General features: G+C 45.8%; 1 protein-coding gene across 5 annotated transcripts; it reads right to left on the minus strand.

The window, feature by feature from the left end:
- Positions 1 to 353: 353 nt before the first annotated feature.
- On the minus strand, positions 354 to 17928 carry BSDC1 (BSD domain containing 1). 5 transcript variants are annotated; one of them, XM_061596101.1, is made up of 11 exons: positions 17880 to 17928; positions 13551 to 13611; positions 8355 to 8471; positions 7960 to 8127; positions 7813 to 7867; positions 5640 to 5755; positions 4970 to 5038; positions 3874 to 3955; positions 2081 to 2599; positions 1580 to 1683; positions 354 to 489 (listed from the first exon to the last, which is right to left on the minus strand). In XM_061596101.1, the coding sequence occupies exons 1-11, from the start codon at positions 17888 to 17890 to the stop codon at positions 457 to 459; spliced, it is 1335 nt and encodes a 444-aa protein (XP_061452085.1). In that variant the 5' UTR covers positions 17891 to 17928; the 3' UTR covers positions 354 to 456. The 5 variants fall into 5 exon arrangements, with proteins under 5 accessions (XP_061452085.1, XP_061452083.1, XP_061452082.1 ...); XM_061596099.1 differs by having other exon boundaries at positions 13551 to 13635; positions 17880 to 17919; XM_061596098.1 differs by lacking the exon at positions 17880 to 17928 and adding an exon at positions 17602 to 17851.
- Between the last annotated feature and the right edge of the window lie 5711 nt (positions 17929 to 23639).

The raw sequence follows: 23639 nt of genomic DNA on the forward strand, positions 1-23639 counted from the left end.
AAGCAGCCAGCTCAGAAAGGAGTAAGAATCCTAGTTATCTTCTAGAGTCCAGCCCAACTCGCCCCACTCCCACCCCAAACCACCAGCAACTAACATCCGCCTCAACCCGCCCCCCCTTCCCCCAGAAAATAAATCCACACAGACAGCTCAGAGAGAATTATTTGTCCAGAGGATGTGCTGGAAAGGCACATCTAACATTCCCTGTGCCCCAGCCCACCGTTGCTCTTCAGCAGCCCATGTGATACCAGCCACCATCAGGATCCGAGTATGGGTTATGGTCCGAGGCCCCCAACAGGATTTTAGCAGAGATGAGATGCAGCCAGCCCAGAACACATTTACACAGGAAAAAGGGACCGGTTGCTCTGCGATTTAATTCACATTGGATGGTGTGGAGGGGGGCAGGAGGGGGCAGGGGAAGATACCAAGATGCACCAGGTGGGAAGTGATGACCCCTTGCTATTCCCAGTCTTCCCATTCTTCATCTTCCATCTGCAGGTGGGAAGGAGGGAGGGGGAGAGAGGGAGGAAGTGCAAGAAGAAAGGAGTTGTAAGGCCGGATGTTGCAAAGGGAAAGAGAAAGCACTGGCAAAGTTACATGATGATCATCAGCAGGGTGAGACCAAGAACTGCCAGCCAATTAAAGCATTTTAAATTGACCAATCCTTTGCCTTGTAACCAATTTAATTTATTTATTACATTTATATCCTACCCTGCCTCCCAGAAGGAGTCCAGGACGGCAACCAATTATAATTATCTGAATTATTATTAAAACCAATGTTTTATTCATGTGAGACTTCCAATGTTTCCCATCTAAGGGACTGACCAGGTCCACACTCATGCAGTCCAGTGTGTCTGAGTGCTGCCCTCACAGCTGTGAAGAGGGCACTTGCATACCTAACTCCCCCCCCCCGGAAAAAACCTTTGGAATGCAGATGAGGTAGCATGTAATGAGGGAAAGAGCTGCATTAAATTTAAATGGCAATCCCTAGAAATGTGTCTGATCTGAAGGATGTGCCTTTTCCTACAGCCATGAATAGATGAGGCCTTGAAGTTGCACGTTATTGGCTCGTTAACATTGTGGCCAGAGAGAGAACAAAGCATTAAGGTAGCGCTCCTCCTCCGGGTGCATGGCTGTTCCCCTTGTATGAAAGAGCAGGCATGGCATGTTTTGGTGAGCACAAGAACATGCCTGTGTCCAACATATCCAATGTGAGTGCCAGAATATCATGAAGATGTGGGCAGCAAAAGTAAAAGAAGGTCCTCATCATCTCTTCTGAAAAGCTCTTCAGTCTGCAACACTATAAGCACTCTCCTGGGAAAGTCCCCTTGAACACAGTGGACTGACTTCCAAGTAAATTTGCCAAAAAGGTGATGCCATAAAACTAGGATTTAAGTCCACTTTCCCACTCAGATTTGGGGTCCCTCTGACACTCCCAGTTCTAGCTTTAAAACAGAAACAGGGACCACACAAGAGAAGAATGTACCAAAAAAGGCCTTTGTAAAATGATCCATCACCCCAAGAAGCCCAGGAAGAGCCTTCTCTAGCCACGTCAGGCCACTGGTTGCTGGCAAAGACTCACCTCCTCCGAGACATCCACCTTGGAAAGGGCCAACTGCACTTCCTCTTCAGTCATATCAAGGTCAAAGTCCTTCTCCCAGTCCTCACTAATATCTGTGCTTGAGCCTGGAACAGAAAGGAGAACACCACAGGCGTCCCCTTCTAAAGACTTTTGAGATACCACAAATGCCATAGTAGAAAGAGCAGGTCACATAAGACAATAAGAGCATAAGAAGAGCCATGCTGGATCAGGCCAGAAGGGGCCCATCTAGTTCAGCACCCTGCTCTCAGTGGCCAACCAGGTGCCCGTGAGAAGCCCACAAGTAGGACCTGAGCGCAAGAGCACTCTCCCCTCCGGTGGCTTCTGGCACATAACGCTGTGCAGATGCCACATGTTCACCGCTAGACTATGTCAACATGGAAATGTGCATTTTTCCAGAGCTATTAAGGGGCTCTCCACATGTGAATGCACACTTACTGAGGGCTGAAGTTTAGCCCATGGTGCGATTTCCAGGCTACCCACCTTTCTTCCCATTGTTGGAGGGAGTGGATTTCCCACTGTCTGAGTTGAGTTCAAAGAGTCGCAAATCCATCAGCCCTTCCTCTCGCAGAGTCTCTGTCCTGCTGGCTGGCTTGGCCTCAACTTGCCCCCTGGGCTGCTCTGGGGAAGGCTTCACCTCCTGAGGAGTTGCAGACGGCTGTAAAGGCTCCGCTGGCTTCAACAACAAGGCCTGCTCCTCTGCAGTAGCTTCCTGCAGCCTCAGAGAGAGGTCCCCTGCCCCAGAGAGTTGGGCTCCAGTCTGTAAGGGCATGGCAAGTACAGCAGCAGGGTTTGCAACCTGAGTCACCAAGGAGATGCTCTCACTGCTTTCAGATGGGGTCGCCTCTGCCAGCGAGCTGCTAAGCATGGCCCAGCTTTCCACAGATGCCTCCAGGGTTGGAGTAACTACTGCTGCAGAGGTGGGAGATGCTGCCTTCACCTCTTGGGGAGATTGCAAGTAGACATGAGACTGGCAAGATGATGACGACCCAACAAATTCCTCTGTGATAAGAGAGGTGAAACAAAATTGGGGTACGTGGGGCTAACTGATGACATGAATAAGCAGGTGGAAAATACCACCACCACCCAGGCTTGTTTTTCCCTCTGAGTTGGTAAGGGACAAACTGATGAGGAAGTTCACTTTACATGTGTGTGAATACTAATAACTCTAGTGGTTTCCCTACAACCACTGCAGACGTTTCTGCCCCTCCTGCAGTATTTACCTTATTTTGTGCACCTACTTGTGTGTTATTTCTTTGCCATGGGGGCACTACCGAGCAATAAGTCATTACTGCAAACATTTCATTAGGACACCACTAGGATATCTGATTCCCCCCCTTTCTTCTGAGCCTTCCAAAAATAGGACACAGCTAGGCAAAACAGCCCCTAAGAAAATCTGGTGTAATGTGAAAGGCAAGAGAGGGGAGCCCCAAAAGATCTCTTCCCCATTCATTTATGAAACGTCAAAGTCTTTTCTTATGTTATTCTGCACACTAACAGGGCTATGTAAATAATAAAGGGAGACATGACCTTGGGAATCTCCCAAACAGTAACAGCTAGGAGAAAATTGAAAACTTGCCTATAAGAACCCACACATACCCTGCAACCCAGAGGAAGGGGGCCAGAGTATGTTTGAACACTCCTTTAGAAAAGAGGCAAATACTGGCCCTCACCATGTCGGAAAAGAAAAAAGAAACCTAGCTGGTATGCCAATGAGGAATCAGCCAACCAATACTGCAACGTTTGCAAACCAACTCCCTGCCTGTCCCCAGACAGAATTCAAAGTGCTACTGCTCACCTGAATGACCTGGAACAAGGTTATATGAAGGACTCCCACCTCCTGTGCCCCGAATTCACCAGCCAAGGCCTTGCTCCAGGTATCTCCACCACCAGAGCTTAGGCAAGTGGCTACCAAGAAGAAGACCTTTTCTGTCATGGTACCAAAAGGATGGAAGGCCCTCCCCAAATATACGTGCCTGGACATCCGCTTTACTATCCTTCTAGGCACCAGATAAATTCTTCTCTGTAGTCATTGTATCTGTTCTTACGCTAGACTTTTCTTAAGGTAGATTTCATGTTGCTGATCTCAGTTTTGTTTCGTGTTTTATCCTTGTATTGTTTTAATTTGGTATGGAAGCTGCCTTGGGAACTATCAGTGTGTGGGGGTATCTTTTCCATAAATACACTGAGTGTGGAATGCAGGAAACCTCAAACAAAAGGGCCAGGAGGCCCCTCCAACACCTGCCACACCTAGGAAGAAATTTGTGTTCACTTACCTTCTTCCTCCTCCCAGCCTGGCTCCTCAGAGTGAACACTTTGCTCTGCCCGCTGCTTCAGAGCCTCCCTCCGGACCTCCTCCTGGGATAGAAAGCAATTCAGATAGCCATCAGAAGATGCTCCCCTGCTGATTGGGGAAAAGGAACATGGCTTCCCGTGAACAGAGTCCAAGAGCTGAGGGGAAAACCCATTTCTGCAAATTATTTATGAATCCAAGAAGGTTTTGATCACTGCAGGGGTTTAACACCCTATCAGATACTATGGGAAGCTCCTATCTGAGTGTTTGATCAGACCCATGGCAAGCCCAGAGGCCTGAGCCTGGTCTGAATCTTGGCCTACAGTTTTGCTAACTGATATTCTTTGCTCATGATGTTGGCAAGCAGGCAAGTTCTGGGCCAATAGAGACTTGGTTTAACATGTGCGGTCACAATCAGTCAGTGCCCTGCAAGTTACTGAACAATCCCTCACCATACAAAACAGCAACTACACCAGCTGCACTTTGCATCCAGACGTCCAAGCCATTTGAAATATGACCATGTATGTGGCCTTGCCTCCTACACCCTTGATTCTTCCACCTGTTCATAACAGCACAATTCCTGTATCCTGAAGCAACATTTGCCCCCACCCCACCCCCACAACCAAGGAGGACAGAGCCTACAAGGATTCCTGAAGCCTGGCCTTTTCCAAGGGCTAAGTTCCATAGTGCCCACGAATGCTAAGTGACACACCCCCTTTGCTTCAGCAAAAGTGTTCAGGAGCAGAGAGTGAAGGGATTGACAAACAAGGTATATAAAGAGATGAGCCAAGAGTGAGCCGTGAGTGAGTGAGTGAGTGAGTGAGTGAGTGAGTGAGTGAGTGAGTGAGTGAGTGAGTGAGTGAGTGAGTGAGTGAGTGAGTGAGTGAGTGAGTGAGTGAGTGAGAATGAATGTGCGAGCAAGGCCCATAAACATCTTTCTCTGAACCCAGAACCTCTCTAGAAATGTGACTGACAGTCCTGCAAGCATACCCTCCTTCAAGCATCCTGCAATGCATCCTGCAATGGAGCAAAATTACCTCTACATCATCCTCACCCAGAGGGAGCCACTACAAACTCACCTGCTCCAGGCAATGTACTTTGTAGAAGTAGCGTTGCCAAAATTCAGAATGGGATACAGCCACTGGCACCTGAGGTCATTGGAAAGAAACGTAACAATGAACAGGGGTTGGTACAGTTGTCTTAAACCAGAATCACATCAGGGTACACCCCCCCCACACTCATAGATTCAACCGGGAGAGCGAGGAGGCTGCAGCATCGCAATTCATAGCCCCTTCACCACTGTGTGCACTGGCCACCTCTGGCAAGTGTGTGGAAAGGCCCTGCATATAAATGCAAGTGTTTAGAGCTCCTCCACATTGGGGGGACCCTTACTCAATGTGCAGGGGATTATGGGTACTCTCCCCTAGAGATATTACATCTCCCAGATCACCTGCTCCAATAACGTGAAGAGAAGACAGCCCTAGATTTAAAATTGCTGCCTGCTCCCTGGAATCATCCGGCATCCGGCTAGGAACCAAAGCTAGTGGTTTCCCGCTGGCAAAAGCACTCCACAGAGATTGCAGGGGACTCACTATCACCCAATGATCAGTACACTAAATGAGGAGCCTTGTCTCTTCCTTCAGAACAGAGAGCAGCACCATCCCACAAATGAAGTGCTCAAGTAACTAACTTCTACAGCAACTGCTTTGAAAACAAGAACCCAAAGATCAAGGGACTAAGCCACCTTACCATCTTGGAGTACAGGGAGCGGATGGAAGGGCTGTTCACCAGGAGCTCCGAGATATCCCCTTTCTTCCCTTCTAAGTTGAATTGCAATAGCCAGGTCTCAAAGAGCTCAGAAGGCCCTGCAGTTTGGGGGGGGGGAAGAGAAGGAACAACCAAATCACAGCAGGCATAGTACAAACAGCCAAATCTTGCTTGGATCACAGGCCACAACAAAGAGGAATTAGTTGAGGGTACACCATGACAGACTGCAGTCATCCAAGGTAGACAAAGGGTACTGGTGAAAGTTATGGAAACTTGTTTCTCCTGCAATGTATGTTCTGTTGTCTGTGATTATGACAACTGGATTCCTGCCACAGTCTTGCTTGAAATACAAAGCTACTTTGGCAGTATAAAGAATGGACTTTAAAAGATAAAGCATAGCCTGCTTAACTGTGAAACTACAGTTCATTTCCAGTCTGGTATCTGGGAGAGGCCTGAAGACTCAAAGATATACTACACAGTGCTCAAATTATTTGGGGAGGGTTAGGATTGGGGATGCACTGAAACACTCAAGCTCCCATCTCTGACACACAACCCCCTTCCCAGCATTAGTGAAATGTACTCTCTCGTCACCAAAGACACACACTTGGCCCCACCCCCATAATTCAAACACTTATCTCTGCACATGGAAGCTCTGTTATCTCGCTGCTGGCAAAAGATCAAGCCATCATGAACTCATCCAATCCTTTTCTTTGAAGCCGTTTAGAAAGCAGCCATCACCATGTCTTGTGACAGTGAATCTCCTAAGTCAATAATGCATGGTGTAGAACTGCAAACTCCTTTTTGCCTTCCCTGAACCCTACCACCAAATCAAACTGGGTCACTCCAAGCTCTAGTATTAGAAAAGGGGGAGAAAACATCCTCTCTCTCGTGATTTTGCTAAAATAAATAGCCTTGTAGGGAAGTTGCTCTGACCTAATGACATCACATCAGGAAGACAGCATTGGAGGGGGGAATGCAAAGAAAGGGAGGAAAGGGTCCCTGGGAACTGAAGGGAGGGGGCTTCTTAGCAGAATATTCCCCCCAAAACAACTCGCCTGACACCCCCATGAACATTTTCAAGGCACCAGGTAATAGCTTCCCTCTTCTTCCAGACATTTTGTGGTTGTTCTCTCTTTTCCCAGCTGTTCTGGTGGCAAATATTAGTTGATTAATTTTAAGAGTGATCATGCTGATGTTGGGGGGCATCAGAGTTTGATTATTTCAAGAAGTACTGCATGATCACTTTTAGTGCTTTGTTGCTTATTGTAATTTTTGTTTTTGTATTGTATTTCCTTTATTGTAACTCACCTTGAGACTTTCCTGTCTTATTATTATTAATAATAACTGGGTACAGTTTCAACTCCTCTCCCTTCACACATTGCTCCCCATCCCCATGGCTTGCACTCCAAGTTCTCCCAGAACAGGTTTAACAGGCAGGCATCCACCAGGAGACTTCCTGCAGATTTGTTTAGAGTTCCCGCCCTGTCTTAAGGTCCTCTGAAGGGAAAAGTCAGGCTATGCTGTTCTGTGGCTCAACCTTCCATGGTTTCCGCCCACACCTCTGCATTCCTGACAGGATATGTGTGCAGCCACTAATGACTGGAATGTGGAGGGCAGAACTATCCTGGTTGCCCATCTTCAGCTTGAAAAAGCTGAGAGGTAGCTTTGCAATACACTCCCTGGATGAGCAAAGAGAACTGTGAGGAGAGGGGGAGTGGCGGGGGGGGGAAGAGGAGCTGCAATTTGGCTTTACAACCTTCTCTGCAACTACTTTACAACCTTCCCTCATTATCTGCAAAAAGGCAAACTTGCCCAAGGCCACCCCTGGGGCTGAGCAGAAATTCTGAGCCTGGCCTCCCTCAAGTAAGTGTGATAATTTGTCCACTGCACCACACACCAATCTCCTATCTATTGCCCCAGCTCTTTTTGACCTTTCCCTGCCGCAGACCCCCAACCCCCAACCTTCTCTTTTGGCACGGTGCTCATTTCAAAATTTGGGCCAACCCAACAGGTTTTGCTTTATGAAGGTAAAGAAGCACGTTGTGGCCTGCAGTCACCGTCCATGCAGACAGCTCACACACTTTCCAGAAGGTCCTACTTCCCATCCCATTCCCCTACTACGGGGCTTCTCCCACCGAATCAGCCCCTGGCTTACCATCAGGTTCATTGCAATAGGTGGCCGGGTCAGACTGAAGACTGTATAGCCGAGCCTGCAAGAGGACAGACAGGGAGAAGCATATGAGCACAAGACATTAACAGTGGCGACAAAGGCCATCTTCTGGGGGGTAGAGGCTGGAAGCACCTTGGCACTGTCGTACAACTCTGTTGTCCCAGAAGGTGTCGCCATCAGTGTTATGACATCACAGTCGATGGTCTTATCTGGTGAAGGTGCAAACGTGTCTGAGATAACACCCAGGAAGTTGGAGAGCCCTTTCCTCACTTTCTCTGTTGCACCTGAAGAACTCTCCGTCTTCACAAAAAGAAACACAGTGAAAAAAATCTAAGCCAAGGAACTGAAGCAGGCAACATCCTACAAAGTCTAGCATTGCTATGGGCTTGATACACCAAAGCAATACAGAGAATAATAAAAAAAACTGGTGGGGGTAGGGGGAGAAGAAACCTGACAAACACAAATAAAACCTGCCCCCCTCCCCCTGCCCCCTCCTCCCTCGGTTTCTGTTCTTGATGCCCACTCACAGCCAGCTTCTCCTTGACCACGCTGGCAGTGGCAGCAATGGTGCAGGCTGTGTCATGCTGGACCACTTGCGTGAACTCTGTCAGGTCACGTTTCATGAACTCCAAGGCCTCTGTGGACTGCAACAGAGTGAGAGGACAATACACTCATTTGTACAGTTAGGGATACCATGGATGCATCTCAGATAAGTGTGTTAGTCAGGATGGGGTGGGGGTTGAGAATAAGACAACACCAAGGGTGTGGCCATCAAGATGAGAAAACAAAATTCTTACATCCAAAACAAACAGCACCTGCTGACTCCTGTGTTGATCATCTCATGTGGCTTCAGGAGCATGTTCACAAGTGATGCCCAAACGAGCAATTTTTAACTCCAATAAAAGCCCTATGAAATGTGGTTGTGAAATCTGAATGCTATATAGTGACCCTTCCTGATGTTCTGTGGAGCCAATAATTGCTTTGCTGGCCAAGGTGGGTCTACCTAGCCCAGCTTTCCCCAACTGGGGTCCTCCTGCTGTTTTGGACTACAAATCCCATCAGCCCCGGCATCATACAGCCATGCTGGCTGGGACGGAGGGAAGCTGTAGCCCAAAACCGCTGGAGGACACCAGGCTGGGGAAGGCTGGACTAATTCAGTATTTTGTTCCCAGCAGTGGCCAAACAGACGCCCCATAAAAGCTCACAAGCAGGGCACAAAGGTGATGGCCTTTTCCTGATCCCAGATACTCAGCAGTACAATAAGCAAAGAGAAGGTTTTAACTATGTGTGTCATCAGTCACTAATTCAGAGGAAGCAAACATTAGGCCCTCCAGATTGTATGAGCAATTCCAGCTCATGAGGGATATTTCTCTGCCCCATGGCAGTTATCCTGTGGGGTACTTCAGGGCTCTATTTCACTCCCCATGCTGTTCAATGTCACCTGAAACCTTTAGGAGAGGTTAATTCAGGGATGAGATGCTATCAGTATGCTAAAAACACTCTGTTTTAAAAGTCGATTCCATCTAATCGAGGTGAAGCAGTGTAGATTCTGAAGCAGTAGTTCAGCTTTGTAACGGATTGGAGGAGGGCCAATAAATTGAAACTTAATTCAGGTAAGATAGAGGTAGTGCTTGTAGGTGGTTCGTCTGCCCCATTAGGTTTATAGTTGAAACTGATTCCACCTATTTGGACAGTTATCTATTTATTTATTTTATTTATTTATTTTATTTTAATTTCATTTATAAACCGCCCATAGCCAATGGCTCCCTGGGCGGTGTACAACATACAATAATACAATAAATGAACAAAATCACAGATAAAAATACAAATTCATAATAACACTAAATGATATTAGCATAGCTAAAACATTAAAACAGTAAAATACACAGAAATATATTAAAATGCCTGGGAGAATAGGAAGGTTTTAGCCTGGCGCCGAAAGGATAGCAGCGTAGGCGCCAGGCGTACCTCCTCGGGGAGACTGTTCCACAATTCGGGGGTCACCACCGAAAAGGCCCTAGATCTTGTCATTACCCTCCGAGCCTCTCGGTGAGACGGTACTCGGAGGAGGGCCTTAGATGTCGAACGAAGTGTACGGGTAGGTTCATAGCGGGAGAGGCGTTCCATCAGATATTGCGGGCCCACACCGTGTAAGGCTTTATAGGTCAATACCAGCGCCTTGAATCTGGCCCGGAAACAAATCGGCAACCAGTGCAAACGGGCCAGAACAGGTGTAATATGTGAGGACCACTTGGTCCTCGTCAGTAGTCTGGCTGCTGCGTTTTGCACTAGCTGCAGCTTCCGAACCGTCTTCAAGGGCAGCCCCACGTAGAGTGCATTACAGTAATACAATCTAGAGGTCACTAGAGCATGAACAACTGAGGCGAGGTCGTCACCGCCAAGATAGGGGCGTAGTTGGGCTACCAAACGAAGATGGTAAAACGCATTCCGAGCCACCGAGGCTACCTGAGCCTCGAGTGACAAGGAAGGGTCGAAAAGAACCCCCAGACTACGAACCCGTTCCTTCAGGGGGAGTGTAACCCCATCCAGAACAGGATGAACATCCTCCATCTGAGCGGAAAAGGCACTCACCAACAGCGTCTCAGTCTTGTCTGGATTGAGTTTCAGTTTATTAGCTCCCATCCAGTCCATTATCGCGGCCAGGCAAACGGTTCAGCACATCAACAGCCTCACCTGAAGCAGATGAAAAGGAGCAATAGAGTTGCGTGTCATCAGCATACTGATGGCAACGCACTCCAAAACTCCGGATGACCGCACCCAGAGGCTTCATGTAGATGTTGAAAAGCATGGGGGACAGTACCGATCCCTGAGGGACTCCACAATGGAGAGTCCAGGGTATCGAGCAATGCTCCCCAAGCACTACCTTCTGGAGACGATCCGCCAAGTAGGAGCGGAGCCACTGCCAAGCAGTACCCCCGACTCCCAACTCCGCGAGTCTCTCCAGGAGGATACCATGGTCGATGGTATCAAAAGCAGCTGAGAGATCAAGGAGAATCAACAGAGTTACACTCCCCCTGTCCCTCTCCCGACAAAGGTCATCGTACAGGGCGACCAAGGCTGTTTCTGTGCCAAAACCGGGCCTAAAACCAGATTGAAACGGATCTAGATAATCGGTTTCATCCAAGAGCGCCTGGAGCTGGCTGGCAACCACCCGTTCCAAGACCTTGCCCAGAAATGGAACATTCGCTACCGGTCGATAGTTGTTCAAATTATCTGGGTCCAAGGACGACCTCTTCAAGAGAGGTCTCACTACAGCCTCCTTGAGACAACGAGGGACAACTCCCTCACTCAAGGAGGCATTGATCACTTCCTTGGCCCAGCCGGCAGTTCCAGCCCGGCTAGCTTTAACTAGCCAAGAAGGTCAAGGGTCGATCTGGTAACCTCCAGATGGTCCAAGAACTGCAGCTGGACCAAAACAGGGCAGCAAAATTGCTAATGGGGACTGGCAAAATATCGGCACATTATGCCACTCTTGTGACTGTACTGGTTTCCAGTCTGTTTCTGCGCTGAATTAAAACTCCTGGTATTCATCTTAAAATCCCTAAACGGCTCCGGGCCAGGATACCTGATCATTTCCTCCCAAACCTGCCCAAACCTTAAGATCTTACCTGGAGCACTAATGAAATTAGGAAGATGGTGCTGGGCTCCTTCTGGGAGGAAGGGTAGGATATAAATTTAATGAATAAATAAAAACAAATAAATTAATAGGAAGGTCTTCTTTGTGGTGATACCCCAGTTGTGGAATACTCTCCCTAGAGACACTCAGTGCCCATAATAGGACTTTTTTTTTATGCCACGTGAAGATTTCTGTCAGGTCTTTTAAATTCCATGTTTTGTTTCTTAGAATTATTTTGCCTTCCCATGCCAGTTTTTACTGCCATGTACTATTTTATGCTGTTGTATGGTTTTATACTGCTTTTTATTAATTTTGTGCTCATGTTTTTATATATCAATTTTTTAGAACTGTAAAATGTATTTTTATTTTATTGATTTAAAATTTTGAACTACCCAAAGGACACAGTCAATTGGATGGCATAGAAATGCCTAAATAAATAAATTTAAAGTTTTAAAACCATGAAAATATGAACATTTGAAGAGGCAGAACACATGGTAGTGGGACGTTACTCAGAGATAGCACATTTATAAAGCAATGTGAGCACCTGTTGTGAAACAGCCCTTCAACTCAGAAGCTTGATTCAGCCTGGAATACAATTGTACTTGTTACAACTGAGTTCAAATCCTTGCTTAGAAGCAAAGCACACAGGGCAACAAGTCATTCTCCAATACAGGGCATGTTTCTTATTGTTTAATGTACATTTTTGCCTCTTTGTACCATCAGGTAACCACTGCAGGGAGGGGTGAGTTGGAGAGAACATAGGACAAGAAGACTGTTAAACTGTTTATAATTATATTTCAACATGTTGAAAAGAAAGCACATCCCTTTTAATGCCTGTTTGAAGAAAAGGGCTCAAGTAAATGAAAGTGACAACACCCCAAACTCAGAAACATCCGCCAGCTGCAGTTTCAACCATTTTGCTTTGTATTTTAAGTTTGTTTCCAGCAGATGTTGCTGCCTTGCTAGAAGCTTCAAAGCTAGAAGTATGAACTGCAACTGGAGGGAGTTCAACTGTATTTGACTAACACACGAAGCTTCTAGTGAGACCTGCACAACCACTTCACATTTGCATTTAAACTCACTTCTCTATCATCTCACTGACGCTCAGAAAAATAGTATTATTGTAGGTTTATAAGGTGCAATCTTGTCATCAACTATAGGCAAGTCAGTCCATCTGATCAATGACACATTTATGAGCAACAAGGACAGAACTTTTAGCCTAAAATCCTGAAGGCCCTGTGGGCTACAAAGGGAATTATTTGCACTGTTAGTGCATCAAAGCAATTTACAATCTTTGGTTTGGCTGCATAACAACTCTGAAGCACGGCATTTATTATTACCTGTTTTAATAGTACAGGAAGTGAAGCATAGAGACTTGCCTAGTTCATAACTGAGGAGAAATTTGAACTCGCACCTCACAGATCCAAGTTCAATACCCTGTCCCAAGGGCCAGGCTAGTTCTAAAATTGATTTGGAGGTGAAGAGAGAGAGAAGGAAGAGACACCAGATGAGAGGACAGGACAAGCAGCCATCACATCTGCCAGGAGTCCATTTTCAAGGGTGTGGCTGCCTGTCCCAATCCACTGCCAACACACTCATACACTCAGTAGCTTGCTGGAAAAAGCAGTTGCTGACCAGGAAAACAGTAGTTCAGAAACACTGCTATCATCCAGTGATGGGGATCTTCCTCAAAATTTTGAATTGGAATATTTTCCTATGCAAATTAGGGTAATTTGCAATAGAAACTTTTCAGTTAGCTTCAGAAAAATTTCAAATGCCCTAGGTGATGATCTAATTTAGCATGTTAATTTAACTTGTGTTTAGCAAACAAAGCTAAACACGTTGCAACTGCCAGGCTTGCCTAATACTGTATTTGCATTTGGCATCCATTCATTGTTACTTATGAAACGCAAAATTTTCCATCCCACGTAACTGCTTTCAACTCCTACAAGAAGAAGAGGGCTCAAGAAAGTTAAGGCAACTGCACTGCAAAGAAGGAACACTTAAAAGATGGTTCTCCTTTGCTCTCCACACAATTTACAATGTCTCTCTAGTTCACCAGTGGATATAAAGCAAACCCATTTACCTTATCTTTGACTGTTTGAAGGCTTTGCTGTAGCCAGCTCCTCCACCAGCCTCCATCTTCCCTGTTACAGGACAAACACATGAAGCTGAAATTGGGAATTTTACATAATAAACTCAAGTCAAGGAACACAGAACAGCCAGGTATTGTATTAAGTACTACAACAGCCTTTGCTTCTCTGAAATGTTAACAGAATCTTTTTCCAACTCCAATTCAGGAACTCCCCTTTCAAGAGTAAATGCAGGAAGACCTTAAAACCAATACTACATTTGTGTTCTACCTGCCACAGGTAGAAGAATAATTCAAGTTCTTAAGCACCAGGTCCAAAGATTTAAGAACTTGTTACATTTTTAAGCACGATTGCAGACTAAGGCTGAATAGGGCCCACTTTTCCTCTGATGAATTGTTACTCATTACCCCCTTCTCTCTTTTGTCCCTTTCAGCATTACCATTTAAAATCAAGACTGAAAGCACTTTAACAACTTAGCAGGACTGGGCTCCTTCTGGGAGGAAGGGTGGGATATAAATTTAATAAAATAAATAAATAAATAAACTTTAAATAGCTTTAATTTAAGCTCAAGAGATTGTATTTTACAAGCTGTGAATGAATAGCGTCTAATTTATTTATTTATTTAATTCAATTTTTATACCGCTCATAGCAAAGCTCTCAGGGCAGTGTACAACAAATAAAAATATATCTTTACATTTCAATATTAAAAACCATCTAATTCTCAAATCAACAGTTAAACAAACAAATAAAACATATAACTAACAAATACAACATTAAATACAAATACTGAAATACTAAAATGTTAAAAATATTAAAAATATTAAAATGCCTGGGCAAAGAGGAAGGTTTTCACCTGGCGCCGAAAGGATAGTAAAGTAGGCGCCAGGCGTACCTCGTCAGGAAGGGTGTTCCATAGTTTGGGGGCCGCTACCGAGAAGGCCCTCTTTCTTGTAGTCGCCTTCCGGGCGTCTTTCTGAGTAGGCACCCGGAGGAGGGCCTTCAATGTTGAGCGTAGTGCACGGGTAGGTTCATATCGGGAGAGACGTTCCACCAGGTATTGTGGGCCCATGCCGTGTAAGGCTTTATAGGTCAAAACCAGCTCCTTGAATTGGGCCCGGAAACTTATAGGCAGCCAGTGCAAGCCGGCCAGAATTGGTGTCACATGTTCCGACCGCTTGGTCCCAGTTATTAATCTGGCTGCTACATTCTGCACAAGCTGCAGTTTCCGAACCGTCTTCAAAGGCAGCCCCACGTATAGTGCGTTGCAGTAGTCCAATCTCAAGATTACCAGAGCATGGACAACTGTAGCAAGATGTTCCCTGTCCAGATACGGGCGCAGCTGGGCCACCAGCCTAAATTGGTAAAAAGCACTCCGTGCCACCGAGGCCACCTGCGCCTCAAGTGACAAGGACGGGTCCGAAAGGACTCCCAAGCTACGCACCTGCTCCTTCAGGGGGAGTGTAACCTCATCCAGAACAGGTCGAACATCCAACTGGTCAGGGGATCCATTTACTAACAGCATCTCAGTCTTGTCTGGATTGAGCTTCAATTTGTTCGCTCTCATCCAGTCCATTATCGTGGCCAAGCATCGGTTTAGGACCTTGACAGCCTCACCTGAAGAAGATGAAAAGGAGAAGTAGAGCTGCGTATCATCAGCATACTGATGAGAACGCACTCCAAAACTCCTGATGACCGTACCCAGTGGCTTCATATAGATGTTAAAGAGCATGGGGGACAGAACTGATCCCTGCGGGACTCCATATTGGAGCGCCCAGGGTATCGAGTAGTGCTCCCCAAGCACTACTTTCTGGAGACGACCTGCCAGATAGGAGCGGAACCACTGCCAAGCAGTACCTCTAACTCCCAAATCCGCAAGCCTCTCCAGAAGGATACCATGGTCGATGGTATCAAAAGCCGCTGAGAGATCAAGGAGAATCAACAGAGTTACACTCCCTCTGTCTTTCTCTCGACACAGGTCATCATACAGGGTGACCAAGGCTGTCTCCGTACCAAAACCGGGCCTGAAACCCGATTGAAATGGATCCAGATAATCGGTCTCATCCAAGAGTGCCTGGAGCTGGGATGCAACCACCCTCTCCAGAACCTTGCCCAGGAACTAAGTCTGTTTAGTTGTGAATGTAAGCTACTATAATGAAGGAAACAATCCTAAACCTTTACTAGGGAGCAAACCAAACTGAACTTAGTGGGACTTGATTCTGAGGCTACAAGACAGTGAAAATAAGAAAAACTACATAATAAAAATAGTGAAGAATATTCTGACAACACAAACACCCATCAGAAAGAGGATGGTACTGCCTACATGTCATCACATGAATTAAATAAAGTGAACATCTACAAAAACTCAAGCCCTTTATAGTATTTACAATAAATCTATTTTAAAAAAGAAGCTAAGAACAAAAGAATCAGCTGGGTTTTTACAGCACATGGCCTCAAAGGTGTACAAGAGAAATAGAGGCTCGTATTCACTGAACACTATCGTATTGTGTTCGTATCACTGAACACTAAAGTCAGGATTATTTAAACCATGGTATTCCCAATCTCTATGTATGGAAGTGAAAGTTGGACAGTGAAAAAAGCAGAAAAGAGAAAAATCAACTCATTTGAAATGTGGTGTTGGAGGAGAGCTTTGCGCATACCATGGACTGCGAAAAAGACAAATAATTGGGAGTTATAACAAATTAAACCAGAACTGTCACTAGAAACTAAAATGATGAAACTGAGATTATCATACTTTGGACACATAATGAGAAGACATGATTCACTAGAAAAGACAATAATGCTGAGAAAAACAGAAGGGAGTAGAAAAAGAGGAAGGCCAAATAAGAGGGCTTGATTCCATAAAGGAAGCCACAGACCTGAACTTACAAGATCTGAACAGGATGGTTCATGGCAGATGCTATGGGAAGTCACCGATTCATAAGTTGTAATCGACTTGAAGGCACATAACAACAACAACAAACAATTTATATAATATGATTTAGTTTGGGTAACAGCAAAAGAATGAGGGTTTACTGGTTCCCCCTTCCCATACACAGATTTTCCAGAGTCTTCATATTTTGCTACACTTAAGATATGGGGTCATATTCAACTAAATCTTATTCAGAGTAGACTCATTAAAAGTAATGAACCAAAGTTAGTCATGTCCATTAACTTGAATGGGTCTACTCTGAGTAGGACTAGCATTGAATATCACCCCTAGTGTCATCATGGAACAAGTTATAATCATCATCATCTAGCAATACTTTGCAATATGTAAAGCACTTTGAAAAATGAAATGGACTGCCTTCAAGTCGATTCTGACTTACGGGTGACCCTATGAATAGGGTTTTCATGATAAGCGGTATTCAGAGGGGGTTTACCATTGCCTTCCTCTGAGGCTGAGAGGCAGTGACTGGCCCAAGGTCACCCAGTGAGCTTCATGGCTGTGTGGAGATTCGAACCCTGGTCGCCCAGGCCATAGCCCAACACTGGGGCTTAACCACTACACCACACTGGCTCTCTTAAAGCACTTTACAAGTGGTCTAATAGCAGGGTTTGGCCAAGGAAACACAGATTCAAATCATTCCTCAAACCATTAAACTCACTGGGTAGCAATCTATTATACTTCAGTCTGTAACCCACCCACTCCAATCACCTGTAGAACAATCACATTAAGGAACTTCCTTACAGGAATCCTCAAAAGATGTAAACAGCAAGAAGTGTAAAGCAAATCGGTGGTTCATAATTGCTTATCTTGACAACGAGCCTACAGGGTAGGTCAGACTGCAACACGGTGATTTACCCAAGGCAGCCAGAGAGTCTGAACCCAAGTCACACATATCCAAACGCAACATTCGTGGTGCTGCAAGACCCTCCCCAGATCGCCCCCTTTAGCCATTTCGAGACCTCACCGGGCTATTAGCCCCAACTCCTAGAGCTCTTCCCAAAACATCCAACTCCCCAATTCCTATACCGGCCCCGAGCAACCCTACGCTTGCTCCCCGTTCCCGCGCCGCCACCAACTACTGCAGAGCCCAATCCTACCTTTCACCTCCGCAACCCACTCCCCTGAGAAACCCACAGTTCATCTTCCCGCTTCGCCACCGCGGCCGAGGCTTCCTTCTCCAAAACAAGAGTGTCCAGAGTCAGGAGGAAGGGGGCGGGGCTAAGGGTAATAAGTCGGGGCAAGGGAAACGCACTTCGCACATGACCAGAGGCACTCCTTCCTGCCCGAACAAGTCTAAGCGTCCCGAGTCACCCAGGTCTCCCCCAGCTCCCGCAGCAGCAGCAGCAGCAGCCCCAGCCATCCCACTTAGGCTTACCCTTCCGCCATCTTGGCCGTCTGACGTCACCAATATTTACTGACCTTTGACACCCAGCGCAAGCCCCGCCCCTTCGAGGCCGCAACCGCCCCTGCTTTCGGCGCTTCCCTCACTTCCTCTCAGGGGAATGGGGGCGGGATCACAACCTCAATGTAACCATGGAAACACTTCCGGTTCCAACCATAGAGAGCCGGGTAGACTGAATTGCCCATGGTTCCACATCGACGTAGAAAATGCCTCTCTGTTTTTTTAGCGTCTTTTTTGTGCCTCTGTTGTTGTTTTTCCCCCATTGGGCCCCTCCCTCGCACAGGCGACATTCGAAGGCAACCCGGAAGTGAGGGCTAGTGGGGGGGGGAAAGGTCGGCTCTCTCTGTCTCTCTTTTAATCTCTATGCTTCGCCTCGGCTCCGTTGGCTACGCGTCTACGGGTAGCGCCGAGGGCTTGACAGGTTCGCGCGAAGTACGCTCGTGGTTTCCGTTTCTCTCGGCAGCTCCGAGGCGGAGCTCAGGAATCTGTAAACCTTCTTAAGCGAACTTCGCAATAAAGTATTTTAAAATGTCTAAATAAACAAATGGTGTGCATTTTGAACTCCGTGCCACTCTTCTCCCGATCCTATACTCGGGAAGGAAAGGTTGTGCTCCTACTCAGAGTAGACCCATTGAAGTTAATAGCCGTGACTGACTTTGGTTCGTTAATGCCTACATGCCTCCTCTTGAGCAAATTCCGCGGAGCTCAGCGGGACTATTCATAAAACTGCAGCCTCGTTTACGTGCCACAAAAGCGTCGTGCCTGGGTGAGAGACGCTGCAAAACGGTAAAATCCGGCTGCGATCCGTTGTCTCTGTTGCACATGCAAATTCTTCGCAGCGTCCACACGATGCCATTGGCATCGAAATGCCAGAGTGCATCCCCACCCCTACTACAGATTTACCCTTTGTGAGGAAAACCCGATAATAAACAAAAAGTGTCGCCCCCCACCTATTTGCGGTATCTGAGCTCCTTGTTTACAAAGTTAAACCTCCCACTCCAGCGCCCTGTATTTCTTTGCAAAGGTGGGAGGAGGGAGAGTTCAGAACAACACACTATACTCCCGTGGATGTGGCATTGTCCATTAAGTAACACCTGCGCAGGGCACATCTTGAGGAGGGGGGCAAGAAATGGGTGGCTTCACGCCGCTACTGAACTGCCAAACAGCACAATTTCCAGAGGGGCTGCCGTCATTTAAGGGTGCTTTGCTTCCACACGAGAGTTTAATATGAAATTGGTGCTCCTCAGTACAGTGTCCACACAACGTCATCAGCATCAAAACACCAGCCTGTACTTTTTCTACATAATGCCTTTATCCATGCCATGCGCCCACAAGAAGCTCCGGGTCAGGCAGGATGCAGTGGCATCTTGTAGAGGACACTCTCCCCTTAGCAAAAGGGGCATGATTTGTTTTGGTCCACAGCTGATTTTTCGGTGGGCACCCTGTTACTTTTTTTTTTTTGCAGACTTTGTCTATTTTGGTTATGCATAGATGCCCTTATCTGTGCCATGAGCCTACAACAAGCTCTGGTCCAGACAGGATGCACTTGTATTTCACAAAGAGCACTCTCCCCTTTGTTTTGGTGTATGATTTGTCCTGACCCAAAATATATATTGTGGTGGTACCCCCATTTACTTTTTTTTTTTTTTACTTTTTTGCTATTTTCATTGTGCATAGATGCACATATCTGTGCTGTGTGCCCACAAGAAGCTCCAGGGCAGGTGGGATGGACTGGCATCTCATAGAGGACGCTCTCCACTTAGCAAAGGTCAATCTCCCTGTCCGGAACCCAGCTTGCTCATTTGCTAAGATATTCTCCTCCTCCAGCCAAATGGTTAATTTCTCAAGGAGGTGTTTCGCATATATCTTGCTGACTACACTCAAAAGGCTAATTGGCCTATAGTATGCCAGATCCACTCTATTGCCTTTTTTAAAGATGGGTGCAACAATTGCAGAATTCCAGTCAGCGGGAATTTGCGCTGACTGGTCAATGACCATAAATAGGGCTGCCACAATTGGAGCCCACCAATCTATGTTTTCTTTCAATATTTCAGGCGCGATATTGTCACTCCCTGGGGCTTTTCCCATTTTAAGTGAGTTGATAAGGGAAATAGCTTCCAAGATGCTAACTGGGGGCCATTTAGGTAGGGATTGGAGCTCCTCTCTTAATACACCAGCATCACTATGCGCCTTAGTGTATATGCCCCGGAAGTACAATTCCCATATGCCAACAGGTATGAGCGGGTCCAAGGCTCTTAGTTTGGGTTGCCAGCCCTTAGCTACCAACCTCCAAAAAGCAGCTGAATCTTTCAGCCTGGAAGCTAGAATTAAATTTATCCCTCCTTTATGTTAGCAGATAAAATCCCATGGGTCACTAGTAATGTAGCCAGATTTTGTGCAGCAGCTATAAAGTGTAGGAAAATGGTAATGGATCTTGGTTAAATACTTTATTCTAGCCACTATGTATTTTTTAAAATATTTTTAATTGTAAATTCAGTTCTTTTATATTAATTTCTATGTATTTCACACTTTCATGTATGATACAATTCTTTGTATTGGATTTAGTGATATAATGGCTGGTCTGTGACCAAAATAAAAATCATTCATTCATTCACTTAGCAAAGGTGCATGATTTGTTCTGGCCCACATGACAGTTTGGGATGGGCACCCCCAGTTACTTATTTATTTTGGTTGTGCATAGATGTTCTTATCGGTGCCATTCACCCACAAGAAGCTGTGGGCCAGATAGGATGCACTTCCATCTTGTAGTGGAATCTCTCCCCTTTGCTTGGTTGTATGTTTGTCCTAGCCCACATTAGATTTTGGGGTGGGCACCCCCCAGTAATTTTTTTCTGCACCCTTTGTCTATTTTGGTTGTGCATAGATGCTCTCATCCTTGTTGTGTGCCCACAAGAAGTTCTGGGTCAGGCAGGATGCATTGGCATCTCATAAAGGACACTCTCCCCTTTCCTTTAGTGTATTATTTGTCCTGGCCTACAGCATATTTTGGGGTGGGCACCCCCAGTTACTTATTTTTTATGATTGTATGACATCATAATGCATTTACAAGCATTTCAGAAGTCTGATAATTTTGATTCATTAACTTTATAGTTATGCTTGACAGGGAAAGTCCCTCCATTAACATATATTATATGTATTTTGGGGTTCAGGGAATATAAACTTTACCTTGGAGTTCAGGGAGCTGTGAAAGTTCCTTCTTTTTTAGTGATTCAAACATTCAAGCCATATAAGGAACTGGGAACTAGTAAGCAACTTTAGCATCCTTGCAAGACTTCAGTATGGTGTGCAGGGGTGGCACCAAAGGGGGGCAAGAACCCCCCAACAAGGAGCTCCCCTCAGTATATTTCACCCATCTAGAAATATACTTTGTCTCTTCTGTGCTCCCCATTTTTTTCTGACTTCTGTGTTCCCCAGAATTTTTTTTTTCTGGTTCCATTGCTGGGGGGGGGGGGAGGAACCGGTTGGTTGGGTAGGAAAAGCCACATCTGCAGCTCTGCCACTCATACTGGCTGGGAATCCCACCGGTGATACTTCTACCTGCCTACTGTTTCAGCAGGCAGAAACAGGAGCCCTGAACTGAGGGAGTGATGCTGGTGTCACTGCTCTGTGAGTAGAGGCTACAAACGCTGTTTTGCTCCAGATGAAAAGAGCCTTCTGCCCCATCCAGCCCCCTTCCTCAGCCCAGCAGATGGGGAGTGAGGATGGATTGCAACCTTACAGCTGGTAATGTTTGCTCTTGTGCACTTCCAGGGAGGCCTGCCTGGCATGATCATTATCTACCTTTAGGCGCTAGGTGAAAACATTTCTTTTCTCCCATGCATTTTGGAGGACTTTTGGAGGGCTCTTGACATTATAGCCTCTTTTAGGGGAGGGGGGTTGTTCCGCCATTGTTATATTTATGTGTTTTTAACTTTTTGTTTTGTTTAAGTTTTTATACCGGTTTTAACTTTTTTATTGATTGTAAGTCACTTTGGGTTCACGTTTTGTGAAGAAAGGCTACTAACAAATTTAATAAATATATACATTTATTTGAAAAGCTACAGAAATATCCGTAGGCATGCCCAGAACTGAAAAAGGTAGCGGAGGACAGGGGAGGAGTGATTAAGGGTCAGAAAAACCCTGTCCAGATGCACTGGTCCTGCTCCACTTCCCAATGCCAACAGCAATCAGGAGAAGAGCAACAAATATCCATGACTAAGAAAAATGGGAATGTGTGGAAGTGAATATGCAAAATGCACACACAGAAAAATTAGATATCTTATGATGTGTTTGCGATATAATGCCCTTATTCATGCCATGTGCCCACAAAAGAACTCTAGGTCAGGTGGGATACACTGGCAAACTGTGCAAGTTTCAGCCAAAAGGACTGCAGGGAAGAAAACCTGCTGACTACTACATGAAGGAAGCCAAAGAACATTTATACAAGAAGACATCTCCAAGGCACTAAAGCTCCCAGTGGTGCAAGAAAAGACACTAACCATCCACTCACTTGGGGTAAAGACACCAGTGATTACCAAAAGACAGAGACTTAAGGTCACCTTGGGGGGAAAAGAGAAAAGATTGAACTGGAGGCCCTGGAAACACCACTAGTATGCAGTGCCATGGCATGGGTCCCAGTCTGCATCAAGAATTAGAAACAAGAAGCCTCCAGCTGTGGATGCAACCTCTCTCAAAGGGCCAGAGCTAGAAGTGCTGATTGGAGGATAACAGAAGATGAATCTCTCATCTTCAAACACCTGTGAGCCTTCTGGGAACTAGAATCGACTGGCATAATGGAAGAGCTAGAGGGAAAGACAAAGTGAGACAAAGAAATGCTCCAAATATTTCAGACTTCCATAAAATATAAAGAAGGGAGATATGAAGTACAGCTGCCTTGGTAGTCAGAGTAATTTGACTTGCCAGATAACTTTTTTGTAACCAAGAGAAGATTCAGACAGTTAGCTGAGAAGTTCAGAACTGATGCTCTGCTCTTTAAGAGGTACAGCAATGTAATTGAACAGCACCTCCAGAAGGGCATAGCCAAAGAAATCATCCATAATTTTGCACTTGAGACAGGCAAGGTGGTCTGCCATCTTCCTCATCATGCAGTCATCTGGGAGGATAAGGTAACCACAAACCCGAGAGCAGTGTTTGATGCCTCATCCTATGAAAGGAGGAATCCTTCACTCAATGATTGTTTATTAATTGGACCAAATCTGAATGCAGATTTGTTTTGGTGTTCTAATCAGGTTCCTCCAATTCAAGGTAGTCTTCACTGCAGACATTGCAAAAGCTTTCTTCAAATTTCAATGCCAAGTGAAGATTGGGATGGAGTAAGATTTTTGTGGATAAAGGAACCACTAAACTTTGATCAAGAAACAGAACTAAAGATTCTGAGTATGACTAGAGTGTTATTTGGTGCATCCCCCATCACCTTTTTGCTTGCTACTACCATAAGACATCACTTAACACAATACCAGAAGAAACATCCAGACATCTGGCAGATGCTTGATTAGTGCCTGTTTGTTGATAACTCCATAGCCAGAGCTGACAGCAAAGAGAAAGTGCCTAGCATTGCCATAGAGCAGCCTTTCCCAACCAGTGTGCCTCCAGATGTTTGTTGGACCACAACTCCCATCAGCCTCAGCCAGCATTGCCATTGCTGAGGCTGATGGGAGTTGTGGTCCAACAACATCTGGAGGCACACTGGTTGGGAAAGGCTGCCATAGAGGA

Source organism: Rhineura floridana, chromosome 15 (assembly GCF_030035675.1).
Source record: "Rhineura floridana isolate rRhiFlo1 chromosome 15, rRhiFlo1.hap2, whole genome shotgun sequence".
NCBI lineage: Eukaryota > Metazoa > Chordata > Lepidosauria > Squamata > Rhineuridae > Rhineura > Rhineura floridana.

What these genes read in the sequence shown, in the direction of transcription:
- BSDC1 (XM_061596098.1), bottom strand. Translation starts at nt 17,645, where the DNA reads ATGAACTGTGGGTTTCTCAGGGGAGTGGGTTGCGGAGGTGAAAG. An exon ending in TTCAAACAGTCAAAGATAAG is followed by an intron (nt 8,472 to 13,550) that starts GTAAATGGGTTT and finishes ACTCTGTTGCAG; the next exon opens with TCCACAGAGGCCTTGGAGTT. An exon ending in CTCCAACAATGGGAAGAAAG is followed by an intron (nt 1,684 to 2,080) that starts GTGGGTAGCCTG and finishes TTTCTGTTCCAG; the next exon opens with GCTCAAGCACAGATATTAGT.